This window comes from Erpetoichthys calabaricus, chromosome 1 (genome assembly GCF_900747795.2).
Source record: "Erpetoichthys calabaricus chromosome 1, fErpCal1.3, whole genome shotgun sequence".
Classification (NCBI taxonomy): domain Eukaryota; kingdom Metazoa; phylum Chordata; class Cladistia; order Polypteriformes; family Polypteridae; genus Erpetoichthys; species Erpetoichthys calabaricus.
Genome location: NC_041394.2, coordinates 158,478,881 through 158,504,827, shown reverse-complemented (window position 1 = coordinate 158,504,827; position 25,947 = coordinate 158,478,881). Strand labels below are relative to the sequence as shown.

Genomic DNA, 25,947 nt, shown 5'->3' with positions numbered 1-25,947 from the left:
TGTGCCGTCTTTCAGTTGCGAGAAGCAGATCATAGAATGGTTGAAACTGTTGCCCCTAACGTTGCGCCACGGCGTGTGGTTCGTTTATACCTCGTGTCTTCTCATTAAACTTTTATCTCGCGAATATGTTATTGCAATCCGCAGCGGGAGCGTTTCTATAAACTTAATTTAAACTTACGTTTTACACCGTGCTTTGTTTCCCTTATGAACATGCTTGTATGCTTCACTCGCTCCGTTCTCAATTGTTTAATTAATTTTTTGCTCTTCGCTGTTTCCGGCTCTTCCTCCATTTCCCCCTACTTCGTTCTTTTATCTCGCGAATATGTTATTGCAATCCTTAACGGGAGCGTTTCAATAAACTGATTGAAAATAGTTTTGCATTTACCTTTTTAGTAAAAGGCGAGCTTTTAAGCCTGAGAAATCACCCCGTAAATGCACACGTTTAATTGCACATGTGTTAATATGTATGGTTACACAGTATTAAAAGACAGTGAACAACGTCAGTTACCTTTCTTCCCGCGTTTGATAAAAGGTGAGCTTTTAAGCCTGAGAAATCACCCCGTAAATGCACACGTTTAATTGCACATGTGTTAATATGTATGCTCACACAGTATTAAAAGACAGTCAAAAATTAACGTCATTTACCTTCGTTCCCGCGTGTGACTCGTGCTGTAAATCTCTTCCTTGTTTTTAGTTCACGTGATTACGTAGGAGGCGTGATGACGCGATACGTGACTCCGCCTCCTCCATTACAGTGTATGGACAAAAAATATGTTCCAGTTATGACCATTACGCTTTGAATTTCGAAATGAAACCTGCCTAACTTTTGTAAGTAAGCTGTAAGGAATGAGCCTGCCAAATTTCAGCATTCCACCTACACGGGAAGTTGGAGAATTAGTGATGAGTCAGTCAGTCAGTCAGTCAGTGAGTGAGTCAGTCAGTCAGTCAGTGAGGGCTTTGCCTTTTATTATTATAGATATGTATATGTATGTATATGTATATGTATGTATATGTATGTAATATATATATATATATATATATATATATATATATGTATATGTATGTGTGTGTGTGTATTTTCAACTTTGAGTTTTTAATGGATTTACACATTTTAGACATCTCTGGACTTAGTTTAACTACTTTCAGATGGATGTTTGTGAGACTGTTGACATGAAAGCTCAAAAACAAATCAGTCAATCAGAATAAAACTTGCCACAATTTTTAGCACTGTCAAATGGTAGAAGCAAACTGGTCTTGAACAATAATGCTCCAGGTGATGCAAATCTCAGATTTCATGTGATTTATCTTCTCACATTATGGAATTTTAATGCATTTTACTACATTTCTAATTTTTTTTCTATGTTGTAGTTATACTCTCACAGTGTAAACACGAAGTCTTTATAATTGTTATAGGCTATGGCAGATTTTAAAATAATTTAGCATTTTATTGATTTAATTAAAAGCAAATAATTTTCCATACAAGCAAGTTGAACAGAATCGGTGACAAAGGGCAGCCCTGGCGGAGTCCACCTCTCACTAGAAACGGGTTCGACTTACTGCCGGCAATGTGGACCAAGCTCTGGCACCGATCATACAGGGACCGAACAGCCCTTGTCAGGGGGTCCGGTACCCCATACTCTCGGAGTACCCCCCACAGGATTCCCCGAGGGGCACGGTCGAATGCTTTTTCCAAGTCCACAAAACACATGTAGACTGGTTGGGCAAACTCCCATGCACCCTCCAGGACCCTGCTAAGGGTGTAGAGCTGGTCCACTGTTCTGCAACCAGGACGAAAACAACACTGTTCCTCCTGAATCCGAGGCTCGACTATCCGACGGACCCTCCTCTCCAGGACCCCTGAATAGACTTTTCCAGGGAGGCTGAGGAGTGTGATCCCTCTGTAGTTGGAACACACCCTCCGGTCCCCTTTCTTAAAGAAGGGGACCACCACCCCAGTCTGCCAATCCAGAAGCACTGTCCTCGATGTCCATGCAATGTTGCAGAGGCGTGTCAACCAAGACATCCAGAGCCTTGAGGAACTCCGGGCGTATCTCATCCACCCCCAGGGCACTACCACCAAGGAGTTTATTGACCACCTCGGTGACCTCAGTCCCAGAGATGGGGGAGCTCACCTCTGAGTCCCCAGGCTCTGCTTCCTCATTGGAAGGCATGTTAGTGGGACTGAGGAGGTCTTCGAAGTACTCCCCCCACCGACCCACAACGTCCCGAGTCGAGGTCAGCAGCGCATCATCCCCACCATATACAGTGTTGACACTGCACTGCTTCCCCTTCCTGAGACGCCGGATGGTGGACCAGAATCTCCTCGAAGCCGTCCAAAAGTCGTTCTCCATGGCCTCCCCAAACTCCTCCCACGCCTGAGTTTTTGCTTCAGCAACCACCAAAGCCGCATTCCGCTTGGCCTGCCTGTACCTATCAGCTGCCTCCAGAGTCCCACAGGACAAAAGGGTCCTGTAGGACTCCTTCTTCAGCTTGACGGCATCCCTCACCGCCGGTGTCCACCAACGGGTTCGGGGATTGCCGCCATGACAGGCACCAACCACCTTATGGCCACAGCTCCGGTCAGCTGCCTCAACAATAGAGGCACGGAACATGGCCCATTTGGACTCAATGTCCCCCACCTCCCTCGGGATGTGGTCCAAGTTCTGCCGGAGGTGGGAGTTGAAGCTACTTCTTACAGGGGGCTCTGCCAGATGTTCCCAGCAGACCCTCACAACACGTTTGGGCCTACCAGGCCTGACTGGCATCCTCCACCACCAGGTGGTGATCAGTTGACAGCTCCGCCCCTCTCTTCACCCGAGTGTCCAAGACATGTGGCCGCAAGTGCGACGTCACGACCGCAAAGTCGATCATTGAACTGAGGCCTAGAGTGTCCTGGTGCCAAGTGCACATATGAACACCCCTATGCTTGAACATGGTGTTTGTTATGGACAATTTGTGACGAGCACAGAAGTCCAATAACAAAACACCGCTCGGGTTCAGATCGGGGGTGCCATTCCTCCCAATCATGCCCTTCCAGGTCTCACTGTCATTGCCCACGTGAGCATTGAAGTCTCCCAGCAGAATGAGGGAGTCCCCAGAAGGTATGCCCTCTAGCACCCCCTCCAGGGACTCCAAAAAGGGTGGGTACTCCTATCTGCTGTTTGGTGCATATGCACAAACAACAGTTAGGACCCGTCCCCCCACCCGAAGGCGAAGGGAGGCTACCCTCTCGTCCACTGGGGTAAACCCCAATGAACAGGCTCCAAGTCAGGGGGCAGTAAGTATACCCACACCCGCTCGGCGCCTCTCACCGGGGGCAACTCCAGAGTGGTAGAGAGTCCAGCCCCTCTCAAGGAGATTGGTTCCAGAGTCCAAGCTGTGCGTCGAGGTGAGTCCGACTATATCAAGCCGGAACCTCTCAACCTAGCGCACTAGCTCAGCCTCCTTCCCCTTCAGAGAGGTGACATTCCACGTCCCAAGAGCCAGCTTCTGTAGCCGAGGATTGGACCGCCAAGGTCCCCGCCTTTGGCCACCACCCAACTCACACTGCACCCGACCTCCTTGGCCCCTCCCATAGGTGGTGAGCCCATGGGAAGGGGGACCCACGTTGCCTCTTCGGGCTGTGCCCGGCCGAGCCCCATGGGTGCAGGTCCGGCCACCAGGCGCTCGCCATCGAGCCCCACCTCCAGGCCTGGCTCCAGAGGGGGGCCCTGGTGACCCGCGTCCGGGCAAGGGAAAACGCCGTCCAAAGTTTTCATCCATCATAGGAGGTTTGTTTAACCGCTCTTTGTCTCATCCCTCACCTAGGACCAGTTTGCCTTGGGTGGCCCTACCAGGATCATAAAGCCCCGGACAACAGAGCTCCTAGGATCATTGGGACACGCAAACCCCTCCACCACGATAAGGTGGCGGTTAAAGGAGGTTATGGACAGAATTTCTAGGCGCAGCCAGGGCGTTGAGGGGGTCCGGTTTGGTGGACTCAGGATTGGGTCACTGCTTTTTGCAGATGATGATGTCCTGTTTGCTTCATCAGGCCGTGATCTTCAGCTCTCTCTGGATTGGTTCGCAGCCGAGTGTGAAGCGGCTGGGATGAGAGTCAGCACCTCCAAATCCGAGACCATGGTCCTCAGCCGGAAAAGGGTGGAGTGCCCTCTCAGGGTTGGTAGCAAGATAATGCCCCAAGTGGAGGAGTTCAAGTATCTCGGGGTCTTATTCACGAGTGAGGGAGGAATGGAGCGTGAGATCAACAGGCGGTTCGGTGCGGCATCCGCAGTAATGCGGGCTCTGCATCGGTCTGTCGTGGTGAAAAAGGAGCTGAGCCGCAAGGCGAAGCTCTCAGTTTACCAGTCGATCTATGTTCCTACCCTCACCTATGGTCATGAGCTATGGGTAGTGACCGAAAGAACGAGATCGCGAATACAAGCGGCGGAAATGAGTTTCCTCCGCAGGGTGTCTGGGCTTACCCTTAAAGATAGGATGAGAAGCTCAGTCATCCGGGAGGGGCTCAGAGTAGAGCCGCTGCTCCTCCGCATCGAGAGGAGTCAGATGAGGTGGCTCGGGCATCTGATTAGGATGCCTCCTGGACGCCTCCCTGGTGAGGTGTTCCGGGCATGTCCAACCGGGAAGAGGCCCCGGGGAAGACCCAGGACACGCTGGAGGGACTATGTCTCTCGGCTGGCCTGGGAACGCCTCGGGATTCTCCCGGAAGAGCTAAAAGAAGTGGCCGGGGAGAGGGAAGTCTGGGCATCTCTGCTCAAGCTGCTGCCCCCGTGACCCGACCTCGGATAAGCGGAAGAGAATGGATGGATGGACAAGCAAGTTAAATATTACAAAGCTAAGTTCACATCAAATCAGCCCCACCCATGAGAAAGAGAGCTAGGCCAACAGAGTAAAACTTTAATAGTAGGAAAAATAAGTAAATGCATACATACATAAATAAAGACTTAAATAAATAAATCAGGGAAGAGAATCCAATTCCTCAATTTAAATGCTTATTCTAAAATGTTATTGATTAGATCCTGCCAGGTTTTAGAAAAAGTTTTGCACAGATCCTCTAAGTGAGAATTAGATTTTTTCCAATTTCAAATAGATTAGGATTCTTCCAGTTGAGCAAGATAAGTCTACGTGCCAATAGTGAAGTAAAGGCAATTACAGTTTGTTTGTCCTTCTCCTCCTTAAACCCATCTGGAAGTACACCAAACACAGCTGTTAATGGGTTAGGAGGGATTGTGACACCAAGGCTGTCTGAAAGGCATTTAAAGATTTTGGTGCATTTCCAAAACATAGAGCCCAATGAGGCTGGAACTTGATTGCAGTGTTCACAGGTTGGATCTTTCCCTGGAAACATTTTGGAAAATGTTAAACTAGACAGATGTGCTCAATGGATGATTTTAAGTTGAATAATTGTATGTTTTGTGCATATGGAGCTAGAGTGAATTCTATGCATCACTACCTTCTACTTCTTTTCTGAAATGTTGAGTGAGAGATCCTTTTCCCAATGTACTCTAGGATCTTTGAAAGGAAGGGACTTTAAAATGTTTTTGTATAGTACCGAAATGCTGTTGAGTTCTCAAGACTGACCAATATTTTTTGTGAAATAGAAATAGGTGGGATTTGAGGAAAATTGGGCAGGTTTTGTTTAGCAAAGTTTCTGATTTGGAGGTAGTGAAAGAAATGTGTTGTTGGAAAGTTACATTTGGAGTGTAATTGTTCATAGGATGCAAAGATGTTGTCTATGTACAGATCTCTAAGTGATTTAATCCTGAATGTTTTTCCAAATATTAAAAATTGCGTACGTTTGAGAAGGTGGAAAAAGGTGGTTATTGTACAGAGGTGCCACTGATAAAAGCTTCTCTATCTTGAAGTACTTCCCGCATTGATTCTATATTCTGAGTGAATGAAGCACAATTGGGTTGTTAGTATGTTGGTGATAACTTGTATTTACTGGGGTACAAATCAAGGAATTTAAAGAAATGCTGCAGAATTTTTTTTCTATTGTGGACCAAGCCTGTGTATGTTCATCTAAGTTTTTTATAGCTTGTATATTTTCTGTCCAGTAATAAAACTGAAAGTTAGGTAGGGCCATGCCACTTTGTGTCTTAGGTCTTTGTAAGGTTTCCCTTTGGATACGTGGATATTTTGAATTCCAAATAAATGAGGTTATGATTGAATCTAACTTCGTAAAAGATGATTTATTGATGTATATTGGAATACATTGAAATAGATAAAGAAGCCTAGGAAGGATATTAATCTTGACAGTGTTAATTCTTCCAGCTAAAGTGAGATGAAGGGTAGACCATCTGCGCAAGTCTTGCTTAAGTTTTGCTGTGCCAATAGTAAAATCTTGTTGAAAAAGAACTTTGTTTACTTGTGATGTTTACCCCTGGGTATTTAAACTGATCTGCGATGATGAAAAGGAAAGTGTCCAATCTAATATTTTGTGCTTGAGTGTTCACTGGAAAGAGCACACTTTTATTCAAATTAAATGTGACCAGAAATCTTTTGAAATTCTGTTAGTGCTGTTAGGACTGCAGGCACAATATTTTGTGGATCTGGTATATATAGTACCAAATCATCTGCATATAGTGAAATTTTCTGTTCAAGTTCTTCTCTGATTATCCCCTTTATCTCATAAACATTTCGAAAGTGAAGTGCCAGTGGCTCAGTGTCGATTGCATAAAGCAGTGGTGACAAGGGGCTTCCTTATCAGTACCACGTTCTAGTTTAAAGTAGTCTGAATTAATGTTGTTAATACAAACTGAAGCTTCCGGACTGGTATACAGTAGTTTGATCCATGCACATATGTTCGGGCCAAACCAAAATTTCTCCAGTGTAGTGAAAAAGTACTTCCATTCAACCATATCAAATGCTCTGCATCCAACAATATCATCATCTCCAGGGTGTTAGACTTTGTGGGCGAATAAAATACATTAAACAGATATTGAAGATTGGAAGGTAAGTGTCTTTTAATAAATCTAGTTTGGTCTTGTGATTTTACCGAAGGAAGCACTTTCTCAATCCTTCTAGCTACTTGTAGAGTATCTTAACATCATTATTCAGAAGTGAGATTAGTCAGTATGATGCACATTGTAATAAGTCCTTATTTTGCTTAGGAAAGATGGTAATTAATGCTTGGCAAAAAGTTTGAGGTAGAACTTTATTGTCTTTAGCTTCTGTAAATGTTGCTAATAAAAGGGGAGCTAACTTAATTAAGAATTTTTATAAAATTTGTCAGGGTAGCCATCAGGGCCAGCTGCTTTCTTACTCTGAAGTGACTTTATAGCCTCTAATAATTCTGAGAATGCCAGAGGTTTATCCAATTCCTCTGCACTGAGGGTATCTAGCTGTGGTATCTGTAATGCATCCAAAAATGCATTAGGTTGTGTCTTGTCTTCCTTAAACTGTGTAGAATATAAGGACTTATGGTAGTCTCTAAATGTGTGTGTTCTATTTTTATGGTCAATGATTTTGTCTCCGTCTGTGTTGGCAATTGCTGGGATTGCATTGAGAACTTCCTATTTATGGATTTGTTGAGCTAAGATATTATTAGCCTTCTCTCTGTGTTCTTTGTAATATCTTGATTTATAAATGAGTTGTTCTGTTTCTTTAGTTCTCAAGAGGTTGAGTTTTGATTGCAAAGTCTGTCTTTTCCTATAAAGTGCCTCATTTGGACACCTGGCATGTTCTTGATCTATTCTGGTAATTTCACTGATTAGCACTGATACCTTCTTGGTTTTGTATTTTTGTGGGCAAGATATGAAATAATCTGTCCTCTTAAGAAAGCCTTCAAAATTTCCCAGAGTATTCCTACAGAGACCTCTGAGGATGTTTGTTTCCAAAAAAAAAAAAAAAAATCAATTTGCTTGGATATAAATTCTGTACAGTTCTCGACTGGTAATAAAAGTGAGTTAAGATGAGTATGTGGAGCATAGTGATTTAAGCTCCATGATCAAAGGGGCATGGTCGGAGATAACAATAGCGTTGTACTTATAAGATTTCCCTCAACACGAACTGTGTCTGACAATAGCATTCACACAAATGAGAAATGATTCAGCCATGTGGGCAGGACTTTTCCAAATCTCTTTGCAGAAAGTCATGTCTTGTGGTTCTTGAAATTTTCTCTTGCGGGATTTCACTTTCACCAAACAACCAATCTTTTAATTCTCAAGGATATGCCTCTTTATTGGGAAGAAACACTACTTTTCCCTGATGGCAACACGAATTAGACGATCTACAAGTCTCCAACTTAAAGTTTAAATCCAATCAATATATTTGATCTCTTTTTGCTGTTCCATTATTTCACCGAGTAATAATTTCCAACATGTTTGCGCTAATGCGATCTTTACTATCATTTTTTTGAGACTTTCGATTTTTTGCACTTCTGTTATCTCTAACCTGCTCTGCATGTGTATCGTACCAATGTCTTTGAATTCTTTACGACGTTCTACTTTGTCATCTACTCTTTGTCTTTTATTTCTGGTCCTGGGCGTGGTTAAGTCTCATCAAAAAAAAAAAAATTGTGGTTAAGTTGCACAAAGTCTCATCTTGCGTGACGTGAAAGTGTCTCTCTTCAAAAGATCATGTCTCATCGCAGGATAAAAAGTCTTGTCTTCCAAGATTTTTTTATTATAATAGAGGGATATTAATGTTGCACTCACTGCCTGCAGACTGTGCTTCACGGCACTACATCTTTGATTTAACCACTTTTACAGCCCATATATTGGATTAAGTTTCCCTCAACAGCTCTGCTGCACTTGCTACATGGCCATGCACTCAACTCTTCCATGCTTCTTACCTCTACACCTTCAACTATCACCTTGGTCTTTCCTGCTTTTAACCAGAGGTCTTTTGTTCCAAGCCATCTTTCCATTGCAGTATATTCTTTTTCAGTTCTGCTTCACTTTTTGCCATCAATACAAGGTCATCAGTATACAGTCTTCATGTACTTCTCTGGTTATCACTTCCATCAGAAGAAAAGAACCAGACTTGGAATGGATCCCTTTGTGCAGCATCGCCTTCATCTCAAAACTCTTACTATACCCATATACTGTCCTAGCCATCCTTAATGCTTCCTCATACATCGACATCACTGTAGACACTGTTTGTTCATACCCAACTTTCTCAGTGCCAACCTCACCACCTCTTGTGGCACCCAGTCAGACACCTTCTCCAGATCTACAAATGCATATTACAACTATCTTTGTGTTGATATTATGCTTTTTCTCCATTTGCATACCATCAAAGATCACATCTGTTTCTCACTTCCCAGGTATGAAACCCAACTGCGGTTGTCTGACTTTTGGCTGATCCCCGATTCTTTTCTCCAGCACTCTCTCAACTACCTTCATTCCATCTGACAAAATGACCCATGCTTCAATGGTAACCCTTTATTTTGTATATGGGAATAAGCACATTTCTTCAGTTCATACACAGTCATTGTGTACTTATCTATTAATCAATGTGTTAGCATTTTTAACACCAACACTGTTAGGTCTAATGCTTTATTTACCTTCATCTTCTTCAGCACTTTTGCAACCTACTCCTTCAAATATTTACAGCTTGGTCCTTCTGTTTTCTTGCAACATCATTACCTCTTATGTTCCCCTCATTCATCCCTTCGCCTTTTATTTCTTTCTGGCATCCTTAATCCCACCTATCAGTTATGATGCTCTGTTGAGTATTTTTTGACCAATTTACTCATACTGCGTTCCAGTCATTCTTTTGCCATCTATTTCGCGATCCTGAATACATTTCTCTTTCGTTCCTCATTCTGCTGCTCACTTTTGCAATCACCCACCTCCTGGCTTCTTCCACTTTTGCAACTATGTTTCTAACATTTTGCACTGCTTCCTTATAGAGCACCCTTTCACCTTCTCCTTTTCTTTCTACCACTTCTTATAGCCCCTCTTTTTCTTTTTCTCAGTTGCCATCACTATATCAGCATTTCACTACCAAGTCTCCTTGTTTTTCTTGACCTATTTTCCCAACCTCAGATTTATTTCATTGTTTTCAATAGAAGTCATTTTTCATCTCTTCCCACTTTGCATTCACCCCTTTTTAAACTGCATTTACTTTTGCAACTAACATGTCAGCAAATTTAATTCTCACACTATCCTCCTTTAGCTTCTGGGCTTTGATGTGACGGTATTTGTTAAAAACAAAAATTAAATTAAATAAATTTGAGTTGCCTATATTTACAACATTTTAGCCCATTACTTGAAGTTAGACTATTTTCAAGTATACTGGAGAATATAACACACATAGTTGTTACATAGTTTTCTAAGCTGACATACACTGTGTTTTCTAGTTGTTTAATGCTGAGACAACAAGATCAGGAACTGATCTGTTGTCAAGTTTGACATCCCCTACAACGAGAGGTCATGTACTTTAAAATTATTACCCATTTCACTTACACTTCAACACATTATTCTTGATCCTATTATCATCTTTTCCATTTAAAATTCATTTGTTATGATACTACTCAATGGACAGGCCAAAACCATTAAAACACTCTCAAAAACAGGGCCAGCAGTAAATTTATTATTTATTTACTGAACAATTATTAAGAATAACAGAATACAATTACCATGGATCAAGTGATAGGAAAAGAATACAAGTACAAAGATCAAAGAAAATAAGAAAAAAATCCAATCAAAGTAAGGTAAGGGCAGTTTTTTAAAGTCTGAATGAATCAAGGAAAATAATACACTTAAAGTAATTCCTAATTAACAAGACTCAAAAACAAATGTCCAAAATAATAATCTTTCAAGATAAACAATTACCTGCTTGCTGAGAAGCAAGCCATTATTAACCAATGTTCTAGCAAAGAACTTTAGATAGCATGAGTCTTTTATATCTCTCAGGCTGCTACACCTCTAGTAGCTGCAGCACCTGAGTGCCCTAATTTCATATTAAGCCCAGCCCTTTTGGCTCCACAGGAAATTGAAAATAATTAACCATTAGAGACAAAAGAATTTAGCGGTAAATAAGGACAAAAGACTGGTACCAGGAATGCTACTTTAACTAGCCCATTTACCATTTAAAACTTGCTTGATTTCTTGATGTCATTTATATTACCCACACTAGTGTAGAGGTTTTAAGAGTCCTCTTGAAGTTATTTCTGCAGAATTGCCAAATCACTTTTACCAATGTTATTTGTCCCAAAATGATCATCCAGTCTCATGTCCAGGCAGTACCAAATTGTATACAAAAGCGTCTTTGGCTTCTTAAAATAACCCAGCAACTTACCATCCAATTGCAGTAAGCACCCTCTTTCTTGGTTAAAGCTTATAGATCCTTATTTTCAATATGAGGTGTCAGAGATGAAATTCTTCTGCAGAAATTTATACTGGTGGGGTGTTGCAATCTTGGGGTTGCTTCCCCTGTGTAATGTCAGTTTCATGTACTGCTTCTTAAACCCTGCAGTGACTTGCTTGTTTCATGATTTCTAAACTAATATTTGCAGATGTACTTCTTCTTTAGAGAAACTGAAGGAAGTATATTAACTAGGCTATATAAAAGGTGGGAACACAATCTTCAGGGCCCATGTTTTTAAATTTTAGTAACCTTATTTTTGGGGATGTGCTTAAGACATATTGCTGCATACAAGATTTACTGTAATTAATGCTGAGCATCTGAACAAAAAACAGAGTTTCCTTACCAAATATCGTCATGCATTATTTTGTTGGATGGTTGTATAATGTTTCTTTTCTGGACCATTATTAGTAATGGTTTTAAAAGTAAGAATTAACTAATGTCAGGATGTGGCCCTGAATTATAATGACATCTTAAATTAACCTTCATTGGCATGATTAATTGCCATATTCATGAAGCATTGTGGTATTTAAATTGTTTAATGCAGAAATGAAAGCTCTGAACAATAGTCTCTTTATCTTCTCCTTGTTTCATACTTGTTCTCGGTTATACTCTGTAATGAATGTATCATAAACTAGCATTTCATTGCAGCATATTCTGTCCTGAAGAAGACACAGCATTCTCCATTTTGAGTGAAGCGATTGCATGCATACAGTGACCTCCATAAGTGAAATCTTTATAGAGTTTTAATTTTTTCCCATATATAGATTGTGTTTATGTTGGTTCACGTATAAAATTTCACTTTTTATTTCTGTATGTTGGTATGTTGACATTATTATTATTATTTTTTTTTTTTTACTATTACCTTTTTTTGTTTCCTTCTCCCCACTGGCTTTAGGATTGCTGATTGCCAGTGTCTTTACATATTTGTTCATTTTAAGCCTCTAGTATAGCTCATTCAGTCTTGTTCCCATGTGAAAATCAAACATTAAGGTGTATTAATGTTACTAACCAGGAGTAAAGCTGGATTAACTGAAGAGTCCTTGGGTGCAGCATTGAATTAAATTATTCATAATTAGTACGAAACAGCAGAAACTTCATTTGTATCAGTCAGAAGAAATCTGAAGACAGTCTGCTCTCACACTTAGTTTTCATGTGTTGTAATCACCTCATATGAAATGTAGACTATCTGCCCTTAACAAATGATCAATTTGCATTATTGAACTACATGTACTTTTGGATGTCAGCAGGATTTTAACCCTTTTTGCAGTTTATATGGACAATAGTTCCAAGCACCAGAAAATGTGAAAGAGGTGGCATGAGCAAAATATGACGCTCTGTGCAGAAAAGGTCTGGGGGTCTCACACGGCCAGCACTCTAGTTGTGAGTTGCTTACAGTAATGGGCAGGATGCAGACTTCGATCCAGTCCCGTAAATGGACAGCAAAAATTCACTTTAGCTAGCTGAACCAAGGAAAATGTGTATCTACAATTATTGTATTTCTTCATCATCAACTTGTGGTTCGCAGAACTTTTCCACTGGAAGCTTTCTTTTCATTTCCTATGCTGTATGGTTTTATTTAGTGTGAAGAATTTTATGTGTATTAAAAGTGGCTCTTGCTGCTAATTACAGACATTTGTTAGAAATATAGTTGAGTGTTGCAGCAGCATCAGCCATTTTCAGTGAATGTCATTTCTTGCTCACATAGCAAATTTATAAAGTGGTCTTTTTCTTTGTTTGCCTTGGGAACTCCTTTACTCAAAAATTTCTCAATTGCATAATAATAATAATAAGCAGAAGCACTAGTCCTTTAAAGAGGTAGTTTTGTAGATTTGATCCCTGACTCAGCCATTGTCTGTGTGAAATTTACACATTCTCATTGTGTCTGAATGAATTTGCCTAGGTTCTCTGACTTCATCTCACATTCTAAAATAATGTGCAGGTTAGGTTCAATGGAATTTCAAAACATGCAGGAAGGAATGAGTGTGTCTTTGTTCCATCCAAGGTTGGATCCTTGCTCCAAATGCTGGTTTAGTTATCATGCTCTTTCTGAGATGCTTTGATTGTTCAAAAGACTCAACTATTGCCTAAACAGTGGGGTGGCAATTTTAGGCTACTGGGGTAAGGCAGGCGTGTTCGGGGAGGGCCAAGGTAAGGAGAAGAATTTCAGTGTGGAGCAAGAAAAGAAAGAAAAAAATACTGTAGGTAATAGACCAAATTCAGCCATACCACATGCACTTCAGAAGAGGTCACCCACCTGAACCTGAGCATGTTTGTGCCTGGCCAGTACTTGGATGGGAGGCCATCTAGGAAAAGCTTATGTTGCTATTGAAAGGGATGTTGGTGAGGCCAATAGGGGGTGTTTACACTGTGGTCAGAATGTGGGTCCCAATGCCCCAGTGCAGTGATGGGGACACAGTACTATAAAAATGGCACTGTCCTTCAGATGAGACGTAAAACCAAGGTCCTGATTCTCTGGTCATAAAAGATACCTGGACATCCTTTCGTAAAAAGCAGGGTGTCTACCAATGTCCAGGCTAAATGGCTCTCCATGGCCTAGTCCCTTTGACCTCTAATCATCACCTGTCTCTAATTGTCTAACTCTCTCTCTCACCACTTCACTACCTAATAGCTAAAGTATGGTGAGAATACTGGCACACAGATGGCTACCATCACATTATCCAGGTGGATGCTACACATTAGTGGTGGTTGAAGTGATTCCCCACTCACAATGAAAAGTACTTTGATTAGTGAGAAAAGCACATGTAAAGAATTATTATAACCAATATAGGGTGAGATGGGACATCTAGAATGGTATAAGTTAAACAATCCCAAAAAAACATCTGCCTACTTTAGGGACGGTTGAGGAAGTTTCATTTTTATTTTACTTGATGTAACTGTTAAATAAGTAATTAAGTATTTAAACTTCCTCTTGGTATGGTACAGAGGACAAACTTCCCAGATACACTAACGTTTTGTGGTCTTCAAAGATGTAAAGAAAAGGAATTCACAAACATTGATTGCATTTGTTTGAATGGCAAACTGATGTTCTTTCATTGCACATGCTGTGATTAACTTTGTATATTACTGCCTTATCATTTGTTTACATTTAAGGAGTTTATGGGGATTTCTGCTTTTTGAAATAGAAGAAAACAGAAGTGGCAAACTGAAATAGATTGTTTTAATGATTGCTTCTCCCTTCTGTAAAAGAGTTATTCATTGATATGGTGTCCTTGACATTACATGCAATATACACTTCTTCACTACTGTTTAGCCACTTGTAGCTTCTTTATTACATAAGCAGAATAATAGCTGTTTATTTTTGGGTATGTAATTTAGTTGCAATAATACCAAAAGTAGTAATTGATGTTGGATGGAAAGAAATAGGGAAAACAATAAAACCTTTGAAAAGACAGAATTAATGTGAAAAAATCTGATTAATATGGCAGCATGATGCTTTATACTGAGAGTTTATGGATCAAATGCCAAATCTTATCTAGTTAGAGAAGCTATAAACTGAGGCAATGTAAAAAAATGTTTCCATGATTGAAAGCAGCTATATAGAGTACTACAAAATGCTGTAGGCAGAATTTACTGTTTACTGATGCTGTCATTTTCCCAAACTGCAAATGGCATAAACAAGTGGTTAGAGGTTTGTAATTGCTAGCATAGGTTCCATCTGCCCTGCAGCCCTGCCATAGCAAAGTAGGTTAAGAAAATGGCTGAAGGGATAGTTTTTCAGTACCATTTGACAGTTTCAAGCAAGTTTGCAATATTATTTTTAACTTGTGTAACAAAGAAACAGCAGGCTGGGCATAAGACATTTCCTCTTTTAAATGCCATGGAGTGTATACTGAGTGCCGCATGTTTCCCATGTCCTATGTGTCCCATGGTGCATTCATTCCCGAACAAGAGTCTTGTGTACAGTTACTATGCATTATCAGAACTGTGTCATCTGGGTGTGTGGTCAAGTGACCGCCTCACACAATTGCATGCATAAGAATGCAAATCCTGGTAAAACGATAAGCCAGCAAAAGCCAAATTGGCAGCACTTATCCAAATCACCAGCCGCTCATTTTTCCAGCTAATTTTTTATAATGTTGAAGAGAAATCAATGAACGCTTATGCCTTATTATTAAACACCATTGTGACAGGGCACTTTACCGTTGTTTCAGCCATCTTGTAGATAACTAGTTGGACTTTAAAGTTAAAAAAAGACAGACATTTTAGATTAACTGGCAATTTCAATTTGGCCTTTTCGTGAGTTTGAGTTTGGGTGTGTATGTGAGTGTGATTTTTGATGGACTGCTGCCTTTTTCAAGGATGTTTTCTGCTATGCGAATGCTGCTGCCAGAATAGGCCCCATTCCTCCATGACCCTGAAATGGATTGAGCAGGTTTGAAAATGACATGATAAAACTTACTGTTCAAATATATATAGTTTCATTCAATGCACATTCATCCTGTGCAATATTTTTGCTCTGTTAAAAGGTTACATTGAGATCTCTCAATTAGCATTACTTCTCAGCTTTTTGGGAACTGCAGTGAACTTTTTTTTCATTAAACAAAATTCCATAATTAAATAATTAAAACTAATTTATTAATTACAATTTAGCTAACATTTAGAACATTTTGTGGTGAATAGAATGTGTTATTGAGATGGTTTGTGTCTTTGGCTGTACTCTTCAAAAGATTACTAATGATAGAAGTTTCACTGGAAATGATACTTCAATTGCTGGGTTATCTGATTACCGTCAAGCTGACAGCCCGAAATGCTTTTATTAAGTTCATATTTGTGAAACAGTTACTGAAATAGTCAATAATGGTAGAATTCTGATCATGTAAGTCTAGTAGACTATCTATAGATAGATGTATAGATGCATTCTATCCTCATCAAGTTTGTTTTTCATTCATTCAGCCACTGGGTGCGGAAGGTGACATGTCAAGTTCCAGATTTAGTACACAATATCTTTTCACTTCACTTGTTTATAGATTTTAGTCAGTGGCTTTCACCCTTCTTCTTCTTTTATCTTCATCCTTTTCCACTTCTGTGTAGGGTTGATGTGCTTGATCAGTCTTTCTCAAAGAGCTCAGACCCTTTTTCTTCAAATCTTCTTGTACTCTATCCATTCACCTGCTTTGGCATCCCTCACAAACTCTTCCCCTCTACTTCCATTCCCATCACACTTTTGCCCTTGTATTCATTTACTCTCCTCATCACATGTCCATACCACTTCAAGCTACTTTTCTGTACTTTCTTAGATATCTATCCCACTTTTGTTGTACCTCTGATTGTCTCATTTCTACAGTTTACAGTATAAGGTTGCTGCCATAGAGAGTTAAATTGGCAAATTAACAACATTTTCTGATCACCCACTTAAATATCAGATTCAAGAGAAGAAGCAAAAACACATTTGTTTCATTACAGAGTCATAGGATGTTTCAGGGTAACCCAATAGCACTGGTCGAAACAAATCCTGGAGAGGATGGTAGTCTGTGGCAGTACTATGTCATAAAAATATTCACACATAGTCGTACCAGTACAGTTCAGGATTACCAGTTAATTTAACTTGTACGTCTTTTAGATGTAGGAGGAACCTGGAGAATCCAGTGAAAAACCATTAGACTGCAAGGAGAATGCGGAGATTCTTTACAGTCACCAGAGCAAGATTAAAACCAATGACACTAAAATTGTGGGGTGACAGTTTTTTTCTAGATGCAGAATGACACAAATCAAAATAATTCAATGCTCTGGTTGATTTAAATGTGCATTTCGGTTAATTTGTTCTTAACATATAAAGTACTGGATTCCATTGTGTCTATCATGGACACCTACGAAGACTTTTTACATCCAAAATTCTTTCTTAGCTGAGCCCTCCACAACATAGACAAATTTACTAATGAAACATTGATTTGGTTGTTATTGAGAAATTTAAACGTATTGGTAAGCACAAAATACTTCTTGTCTCTTTCATGACCTTATATAAAAACTACTGCTTCAGCAGTGTTTTTGATATTTTCTGTTAGTGCAGCATTTAAATAGGAAGTGCAATAATTTTATCATTTTTTGTGATAATCTGATATCTTGAAAGCCACACTCTTACACTAGCTCATTTAAAATACATGCTTTGACTTGCCTTTCTTTAGTCTGTGTTTAATTAATACCGTTTATTCATTGTTTATATAACTTATAGCTTTGAACTGACAGGAATTAGAAAGCTGGTTCCTCATTTTTTTCCTCACTCTCTTTCTTAACAAGTAAAAGGCAGAAACATTTTTATAGTAAAGCCGTTGTTGTCATTTGGAGGTTGTGTTGTGAACTCTCAAGACGTCTACTTTCTGTGAGTAATTGTAAATAAATAATTTGAAACTTGACTGTCTTATTTACATTTTTTGTATTTTATATATTGAGTCCTTGTAGTCTGAAATAAGGGTTATTATGTTGAAATTGTAGGTGTTTCTGTCAGCTGCTCATGTAACTGGAAAAGGGAATTTGTTGTTAATGAAGGCGTACACTTTTTTGTATTTATTTTACTTGATTGTAAAGAGCAGTAGCATATGAATGCACAAGCAATTAAGCTTTCTTGTGTCTAACTAGAAGGGTGAGTTTGTTCCGGAATTCTTTATTCTTTTATAAAAATAGTATAATGGTTTCAAATGTAGAAAGAAATGTACTGTCTGTGTCAATATTGCACTTGTGATGTTAATATAGAAGTTTAAGAGTTTGTTTAATAATATGTGCTCCAGCTTTCCAAAATGTTCTAAATTTATAGACTTATAATTTTATACATTTTGTACTGTGTACTGCTAATATGGTGCAAACCTGAACCAAAGGTCACTATGTCTGTACATTCGCACTGTACTGGAATTATGAGAATTTGAAAAATTCATTTAAAAAAGTTAGTTCTTTTTATCTTTTTTTCCCAAACCTGAGCTCAATCAACTCATGAAACTTTGCAAAAATACTGTACTTTTGTGCAAATTACACATAGGCTTCTCATTCTTGTAGTTCACTTTACAGTCTGTTTACTGGAACACTCTGCGGAACTATGTTGTGTTAAAAACCTCCATGCATCAGTGTGATGAAAAAAGTGCGTACTTGCCTAAAGAAATAGCACATCTAAGCTTGACTTCCTTTATTGCAAAGACTGAGAATTGTTTCAGAGGGGGCAGTTCCACTTTGTTTTCTTAGTTTGATTTCTTTAAAATGCTCACTTGTCAGCCTAGATTCATATTGTGAAATTGTGAAGCAGAATCTTTGCTGATGTGCTACAAGTTTTATGTGTCATGTGTTATGTGTTTATGTGAAATGCATTTTCAAGAGTGCTGTGTTTCCTTTTGGTCAATTCAGTTAAAATAACAGGGTTTGATAGACTATCTGCTTATCGAGTCCTCTAATTTATGTTATATTAATATGTGGAATTACATTTACAGGCTTGTCCTCAATTCCATGTACAATTCATCATGTGGTAGTGTGTGGTGTTGGGTATCAAATGCTTTTTACAGAATCACATGCTGTTTGCCAGTTACTCAGGAAATGTCTGTGACACAAGGCAATACTCTGTGTCAACACATCAAAATCAAAAATGCCAACACATACTTTCTTTTCTTTTGGGACTTGCTCTGGACTTTATACAGGTTCCACTTTGGTGTGCTTCATGATTGATTTCAGGAGGCCCTTAATTTTTTTCATTCTGTTATAGATGCTTATGGCTATGTGTTATCCAGTCAAACTCTAAAAACTTGCAAAAGTATGCATTTTATTTGCTAAAATATTATTAGCATATCTGTAAAAAAGAGCATGCTTTATAAATAGTACACATCACATTCCCACAAGTCTGTGCTTTTCACGAAAGAATCAGGAAAGAAGCAGATCTTTAATTCAAATGGTCATTCATGTATTTGTGCACTTGTTCCTTTCTTATTCACGAAAGCATTTTCTTGAAAGTATTTTATTTAAAAATATTTCAATAAAAATACATGTTTGGAACATTGCAAGAAATTGAATTGATGAGTTTGCATGTGGATTATGCAACATGGATAAGGTGTGATTTTTTAATAGACCCCTACACCCCCATACTTTCATGGACATTTTGATATTGTTTGCTGTTGTGCTGCATTGGCCACTTACAGTGACTATTGAATCATGAATTGAATTTTCCTACTTCCTTTTTACATGAAAACATGAGATTAAAAATTTTTCTTAACCATCACAATAAGGCACATGGACTTAGACAAAGAATTATTTTTGGGTTGAATGTTTCTTTAATGAAATGTTTTCTCTGATTCCACCATAGCATGTTTTTCTTTTACATGGCTATTGTTTGTACAAAAAAGAAAACAAAAAAAAACTTTTAAAAGGCAGATAGTGGTTTCCTTTACTTTGAGAAGGAATGTGCATTACAGCAAACCCATGTGAATGATAATCTTAATAAATGCATTGTGTATTATGGTTAATGACCAGAACAATAGACTCATTTAACAAATTAGCTAAAACATATTTGCTGAATATATTGCTTGCTTTGGGCAACACGGTATCTCAATAATTAATTCATATCTCCAAGATCTGGGATTGGAAATCCCATACCCGGATGCCTTCTCCGTACATGTGTGGATTTTTGTCTAGGTAGCCCAGTTTTCTTCCCACATCCTGAAAGTCATGCAAGTTAGGTTAACTGGCATCTCTAAACTGGCCCCAGAGAAAGAGTGAATGTAGGTGTTCATGAATGGGCCTTGCAATGGACTATTGCCCTGTCCAGAGCTGCTTCTTGCGTTGTGCCATATGGCTGCTAAGAAAGGCTTCAGCTTCCCCCATGGTCCTGCTCAGGAAATAGCGAGATTGAATGTGCATGAATGAATGTTGAAAAAATGACAATACATTAATGAAATGAAGACTGACTGTGAAAACTAGTTAATGCATAAAACATTGGCGTCAGGGTATGGGTGATGAAGGGTATCTGGTGACCTTCACATTTTAGCTCAGGAGGTGATCATCAGATCTGGTGTCAAGATTAGTTTACATAATAATACAGTACATTGTATTTATTTAGCACCTTTTCCATGTCAGCATAAAACTCTATTAGTCTGTCATTTGTTTATGTTTTGGTTCTTGCTTGTCTTTCAGAAAGAAAGGGTAAACAACATTGCTGTGCTTCCAGTCAGAAATCTTCAGATGAAGGAGACTGCATCATTCTGAAAATTGATCCTGTGAAAGGTATTTTTGCAACAGAAAAAAAGTTTTGTGTTCCAAACCAAATGCTTTAAAATTAAGAAATAAATATGTCTTATGCTAGTGTTTGATGAAGGAAAAAATTAGAGAGAAAAAGGAAAAAGGAGTGGTACTATAAAGCAGTTCCCTTTAAGTGACATATACATTTCTAACATTTACCCGGAAACAGTGCCCCTTATTTGTTCTTTGCTTTGGAGTTTAAGATTAAGCTTTATTTGAAAGACACATTAACCTCATTTTAATGTTGCTTTTTGGAAATGACATGGCAAAAGTGATAGATGAAGATGGCTCATTTTCCAACCTACTTAATCCAGACCAGGGTCGCCAGAGGGGCCAGAGCCCTCCTAGCTAACGTAAGGTTCGAGGCACGATCCAACCTTGGAGAGGGTGCAAGTCCATCGCAGAGTCAACACACCCACACACCAAACATTATAGGGCCAATTTAACGTCACCAGTTCACCTAATCTGCATGTATTTGGGTGGTGGGATGAAACTGGAGCACCTGGAGAAAACCCAAGCAGAAACGGGGAGAACATGCAACCTTCACACAGTGAGGACATGGCATGTGAACTCTGGTCTCCTTACTGCAAGGCAGCAGTGCTACCACTGTGCCACCATGCTGCCCATCTATCACTTTTGTTTTTGGAAATAATACAAGACTAATGATTTGAGAATATTCAACTAATTTTAGCACTAGTAAAATGTTTTTGCTTCCAATCATTCTGTACATTTACTACCATAATATATCTGGGACTTTAAATTATATGAATGCTTCCAGACCAAAAAAATCATTTTCAGAAGACAAAAGTGGAGTGGGAATTTCCTACTTTATAAGAAGCTGTTTTAAAGCCCATTACAAGTTATGTTAAATCCTCTTGAGTGGGTGTATAACAAAACAGTCACAGTCTACTTCAAATTTGTGTTGAAACCAACCACACATGCCTCTCTGTGACATCAGAAGGTCAACAGCAGAAAAAAAAGTGGTATGCACATACTACAAAAATGGATCACATTAAGGGGTGTTGCATGTAAAATACAAGATGGGGTGGTAGCACCTGCAAGGAATGGTGAGTGCAGGTTATGATAACTTGCTTTAACAGTGAATAGAAAGCTAAATGAGCCAGTAAATGTGCTCCTTTTCAATAACTGCACCTGTCAATAAATCATAAGTAAGCCAAATCTTTGAGCTGCTCATCAGAAGTACATGCAGGTGTTTAACATTGAAAATTTTTATTGCAAAGCTGGGGGCTTTATGGCGTTGGTGGTGGGACTGTGATGAAACCAATTACTCTTTGAAATAAACAAAACGGATCAACATGTCACTGATCTAGATCTTCTCCCTGGACTGAACCAAATGTCTTGAATCACTCTGAACAAAGGAATGTCCACTAATAGGCAGTATTAAAGGGTAACATGCACAAAATACAAATTATAAGCTGCAATTTCATTGTACTCTAACAGTGGTCAGGTGAAGTGAACCTATGACAGAATAAACGCAGTGAATTTTTTTTTTTATTAATTTTATTGTAATCATTCCATACAAATAGATCAATTTATAACAAAAAAAAATTGAAGACAAATCAAACCCCACCCCTGAGAAGGAGAGCTTAGCCAAAGGAGAATTGCTTAGAGCTTTTTAATAAGGCAACAATAAACAAAAGAAAGGAAGAAATATATATAGGTAAATAAAAAATGGAGAAGGGAAATAAATGCGGTAATAGTTATTTCTCTTATTCTAAAATAATATTGATTAGCCTGCGGTGGGTTGGCACCCTGCCTGGGATTGGTTCCTGCCTTGTGCCCTGTGTTGGCTGGGATTGGCTCCAGCAGACCCCCGTGACCCTGTGTTCGGATTCAGCGGGTTGGAAAATGGATGGATGGATGGAATATTGATTAGATCCTGCCAGGTTTTGAAAAAATTCTGTACCGATCCTCTAACTGAGAGTTTGATTTTTTCCAATTTCAAATAATAGAAAACTTCGGTTTCCCACTGACTTATCAAAGGAGAGTTAGGATTCTTCCAATATAACAAAATAAGTCTGCGTGCCAAAAGTGTAGTGAATGCAATCACCGTTTGCTTGTCCTTCTCCATTTCAAGTCCATCTGGAAGAGCACCGAACACAGCTGTTAATGGGTTAGGAGGGATTGTGACCCCAAGGCTGTCTGAAAGGCACTTAAAAATTTTGGTCCAAAATGATGTTAGTTTGGTGCAGGCCCAAAACATGTGACCCAGTGAGGCAGGAGCTTGGTTGCAGCGTTCGCAGGTTGGATCTTGCCCTGGAAACATTTTGGACAGTTTTAAGCGAGACAGAGGAGCTCGATATATAATTTTTAGTTGAATAATTCTATGCTTTGCGCATATGGAGCTCGAGTGAATTCTCTGCTTTGCTATCTTCCACTCCTTTTCTGATATATTGATTAAGAGATCTTCTTCCCAATGTCCTCTTGGGTCTTTGAAAGGTAGGGACTCTAATAAGATTTTATATAATACAGAAATGGTGTTTAATTCCTCGAAATTGAGCAGTATTTTTTCCAGCATGGTGGAGGGTACGAGGTGAGGAAAATTGGGCAGTTTCTGTTTAACAAAATTTCTTACTTGAAGATAGTGAAAGAAATGTGTAGCTGGGAGGTTGGAACGTAATTGTTCAAAAGATGCAAATATGTTGTCTATATAAAGATCTCTGAGCATTTTAATCCCAAAACTTTTCCAGATATTAAAAACTGGATATGTTTGCGAGGGTTGAAAGAGGAGGTTCTCTTGCAGAGGTGCCGCGGATAAAAGATTTTCCATCTTAAAATGCTTTCTAAGTTGGTTCCATATTCTGAGTGAGTAAAGCACAATTAGGTTATTAGTATATTTGTGATAACTTGCATTTATTGGAGCGCAGAGCAGGGAGTATAAAGAAGTACTACAGGATTTTACTTCTATTGCGAACCAAGCCTGTGTATGTTCATTTTTTTGTGTCCAGGTTTTTATGGCTTGTATGTTTGTTGCCCAGTAATAAAACTGAAAATTAGGTAAAGCCATGCCACCTTCTACCTGAGGTCTTTGTAGGGTCGCTCTTCGGATACATGGGTGTTTTGAGTTCCAAATGAATGAGGTTATTGTTGAATCTAATTGCTTAAAAAATGATTTATTGATATATATTGGAATGTTTTGAAATAAAAAAAAAAGAAGTTTAGGAAGGATATTCATCTTAACAACGTTAATTCTTCTGGCTAGAGTGAGATGAAAGGTTGACCATCTATGCAAGTCTTGCTTAATTTTTTCCATACAGACGGCAAAATTCTGTTGATAAAGAGCTTTATGTTTACTTGTGATATTTACCCCTAGGTATTTAAACTGATCTGCTATGGTAAAAGGTAGGGTGACCAATCTAATATTATATGCTTGTGAATTCACTGGAAAGAGTATACTTTTATTCAGATTAATTCTAAGACCAGATATCTTTTGAAATTCTGTGAGTGCTGCTAAAACTGCAGGCACAGTGTTTTCTGGGTCTGATATATATATAAAACCATATCATCTGCATATAGAGAAATTTTCTGTTCCAGTCCTTCTCTGACAATCCCCTTTATCTGATAAGAATTTCGACAGTGAACCGCCAGTGGTTCAATGGCGATTGCAAACAGCAGTGGTGACAAGGGACATCCTTGTCTGGTACCACGTTCTAGCTTAAAGTAGTCTGAACAAATGTTGTTAATACAAACTGAAGCTTCTGGATTGGTATACAGTGATCCCTCGCTATATCGCGCTTCGCCTTTCGCGGCTTCACTCTATCGCGGATTTTATATGTAAGCATATTTAAATATATATCGCAGATTTTTTGGTGGTTCACGGATTTCTGAGGACAATGGGTCTTTTAATTTCTGGTACATGCTTCCTCAGTTGGTTTGCCCAGTTGATTTCATACAAGGGACGCTATTGGCAGATGGCTGAGAAGCTACCCAACTTACTTTTCTCTCACTCTCTCTTGCGCTGACTTTCTCTGATCCTGACGTAGGGGGTGTGAGCAGGCAGGCTGTTCGCACACCTAGACGATACGGACGCTCGTCTAAAAATGCTGAAAGATTATCTTCACGTTGCTACCTTCTGTGTGCAGCTGCTTCGTGAAGCGACATGCTGCACGGTGCTTCGCATACTTAAAAGCTCAAAGGGCACGTATTGATTTTTGACTGTTTGTTTTTCTCTGTCTCTCTCTCTCTCTCCCTGCTCCTGATGGAGGGGGTGTGAGCTGCCGCCTTCAACAGCTTTGTACCGGCGGTGCTTCGCATACTTAAAAGCAAAACAGCCCTATTGATTTGTTTGCTTTCCTCTCTGTTTCTGACAGTCTGTGCTCCTGATGCGCACTCCTTTGAAGAGGAAGATATGTTTGCATTCTTTTAATTGTGAGACAGAACTGTCATCTCTGTCTTGTCATGGAGCACAGTTTAAACTTTTGAAAAAGAGACAAATGTTTGTTTGCAGTGTTTGAATAACGTTCCTGTCTCTCTACAACCTCCTGTGTTTCTGCGCAAATCTGTGACCCAAGCATGACAATATAAAAATAACCATATAAAGATATGGTTTCTACTTCGCGGATTTTCTTATTTCGCGGGTGGCTCTGGAATGCAACCCCTGCGATGGAGGAGGGATTACTGTACAGTAGATTGATCCATGCACAAATATTCGTGCCAAACTCAAATTTCTCCAATGCAGTGAAAAGGTAGTTCCATTCAATCATATCAAATGCTTTTTCTGCATCTAATGATAGTAAAATCTCTGGGGTGTTTGATTTTGCTGGTGAATATATAACATTAAACAAGCGTCGGAGATTGGAAGATACGTGTCGGCCTTTAATACATCCAGTTTGATCCTGTGATATTACCGAGGGCAGCACTTTCTCCATCCTTCTAGCTAGAATTTTTGAGAGTATCTTAACATCATTATTCAAGAGTGAAATTGGTCTGTATGATGCACATTGTAACAAGTCCTTATTTTGTTTAGGAAAGACTGTGATTAATGCTTGATGAAATGTTTCAGGTAGTATTTGGTTGTCTCTAGCTTCTGTAAATGTTGCCAATAAGAGGGGAGCTAGCTGAGTGGAGAATTTCTTATAAAATTCTACGGGGTAACCATCAGGGCCTGCTGATTTCCCGCTTTGAAGTGACTTTATAGCATCTAGTAATTCTGTTAGCGTCAGAGGTTTATCCAGTTCCTCAGCACTTAAAGCATCTATTTGTGGTGTCTGAAATGTATCCAGAAATGCATTAGATTAGATTGTTTGTTCTCTTCTTTGAACTCAGTAGAATATAAGGATTTATAATAATCTCTAAATGCGTGCATTATATTTTTATGGTCAATGATTTCTTCTCCATTCGTGTTGGTGATTACTGGTATTGCATTGCAAACTTCTTGTTTGTGAA

At 39.2% G+C, this 25,947-nt stretch overlaps 1 protein-coding gene across 4 annotated transcripts in view; it reads left to right on the top strand.

Annotated features, from left to right (window-relative positions):
• Nucleotides 1–25,947, top strand: part of fgd4a (FYVE, RhoGEF and PH domain containing 4a) — a 334,505-nt gene that overhangs the window by 128,040 nt on the left and 180,518 nt on the right. For 3 of the 4 annotated variants that reach the window (XM_051920352.1, XM_051920345.1, XM_051920360.1), the window contains exon 2: nt 20,437–20,526. In XM_051920352.1, the coding sequence (XP_051776312.1) occupies nt 20,437–20,526 (90 nt within the window). Of the gene's footprint in view, nt 1–17,634; nt 17,654–20,436; nt 20,527–25,947 lie in introns of those variants that run through there. The other variant, XM_028792519.2, reaches the window with a different exon arrangement.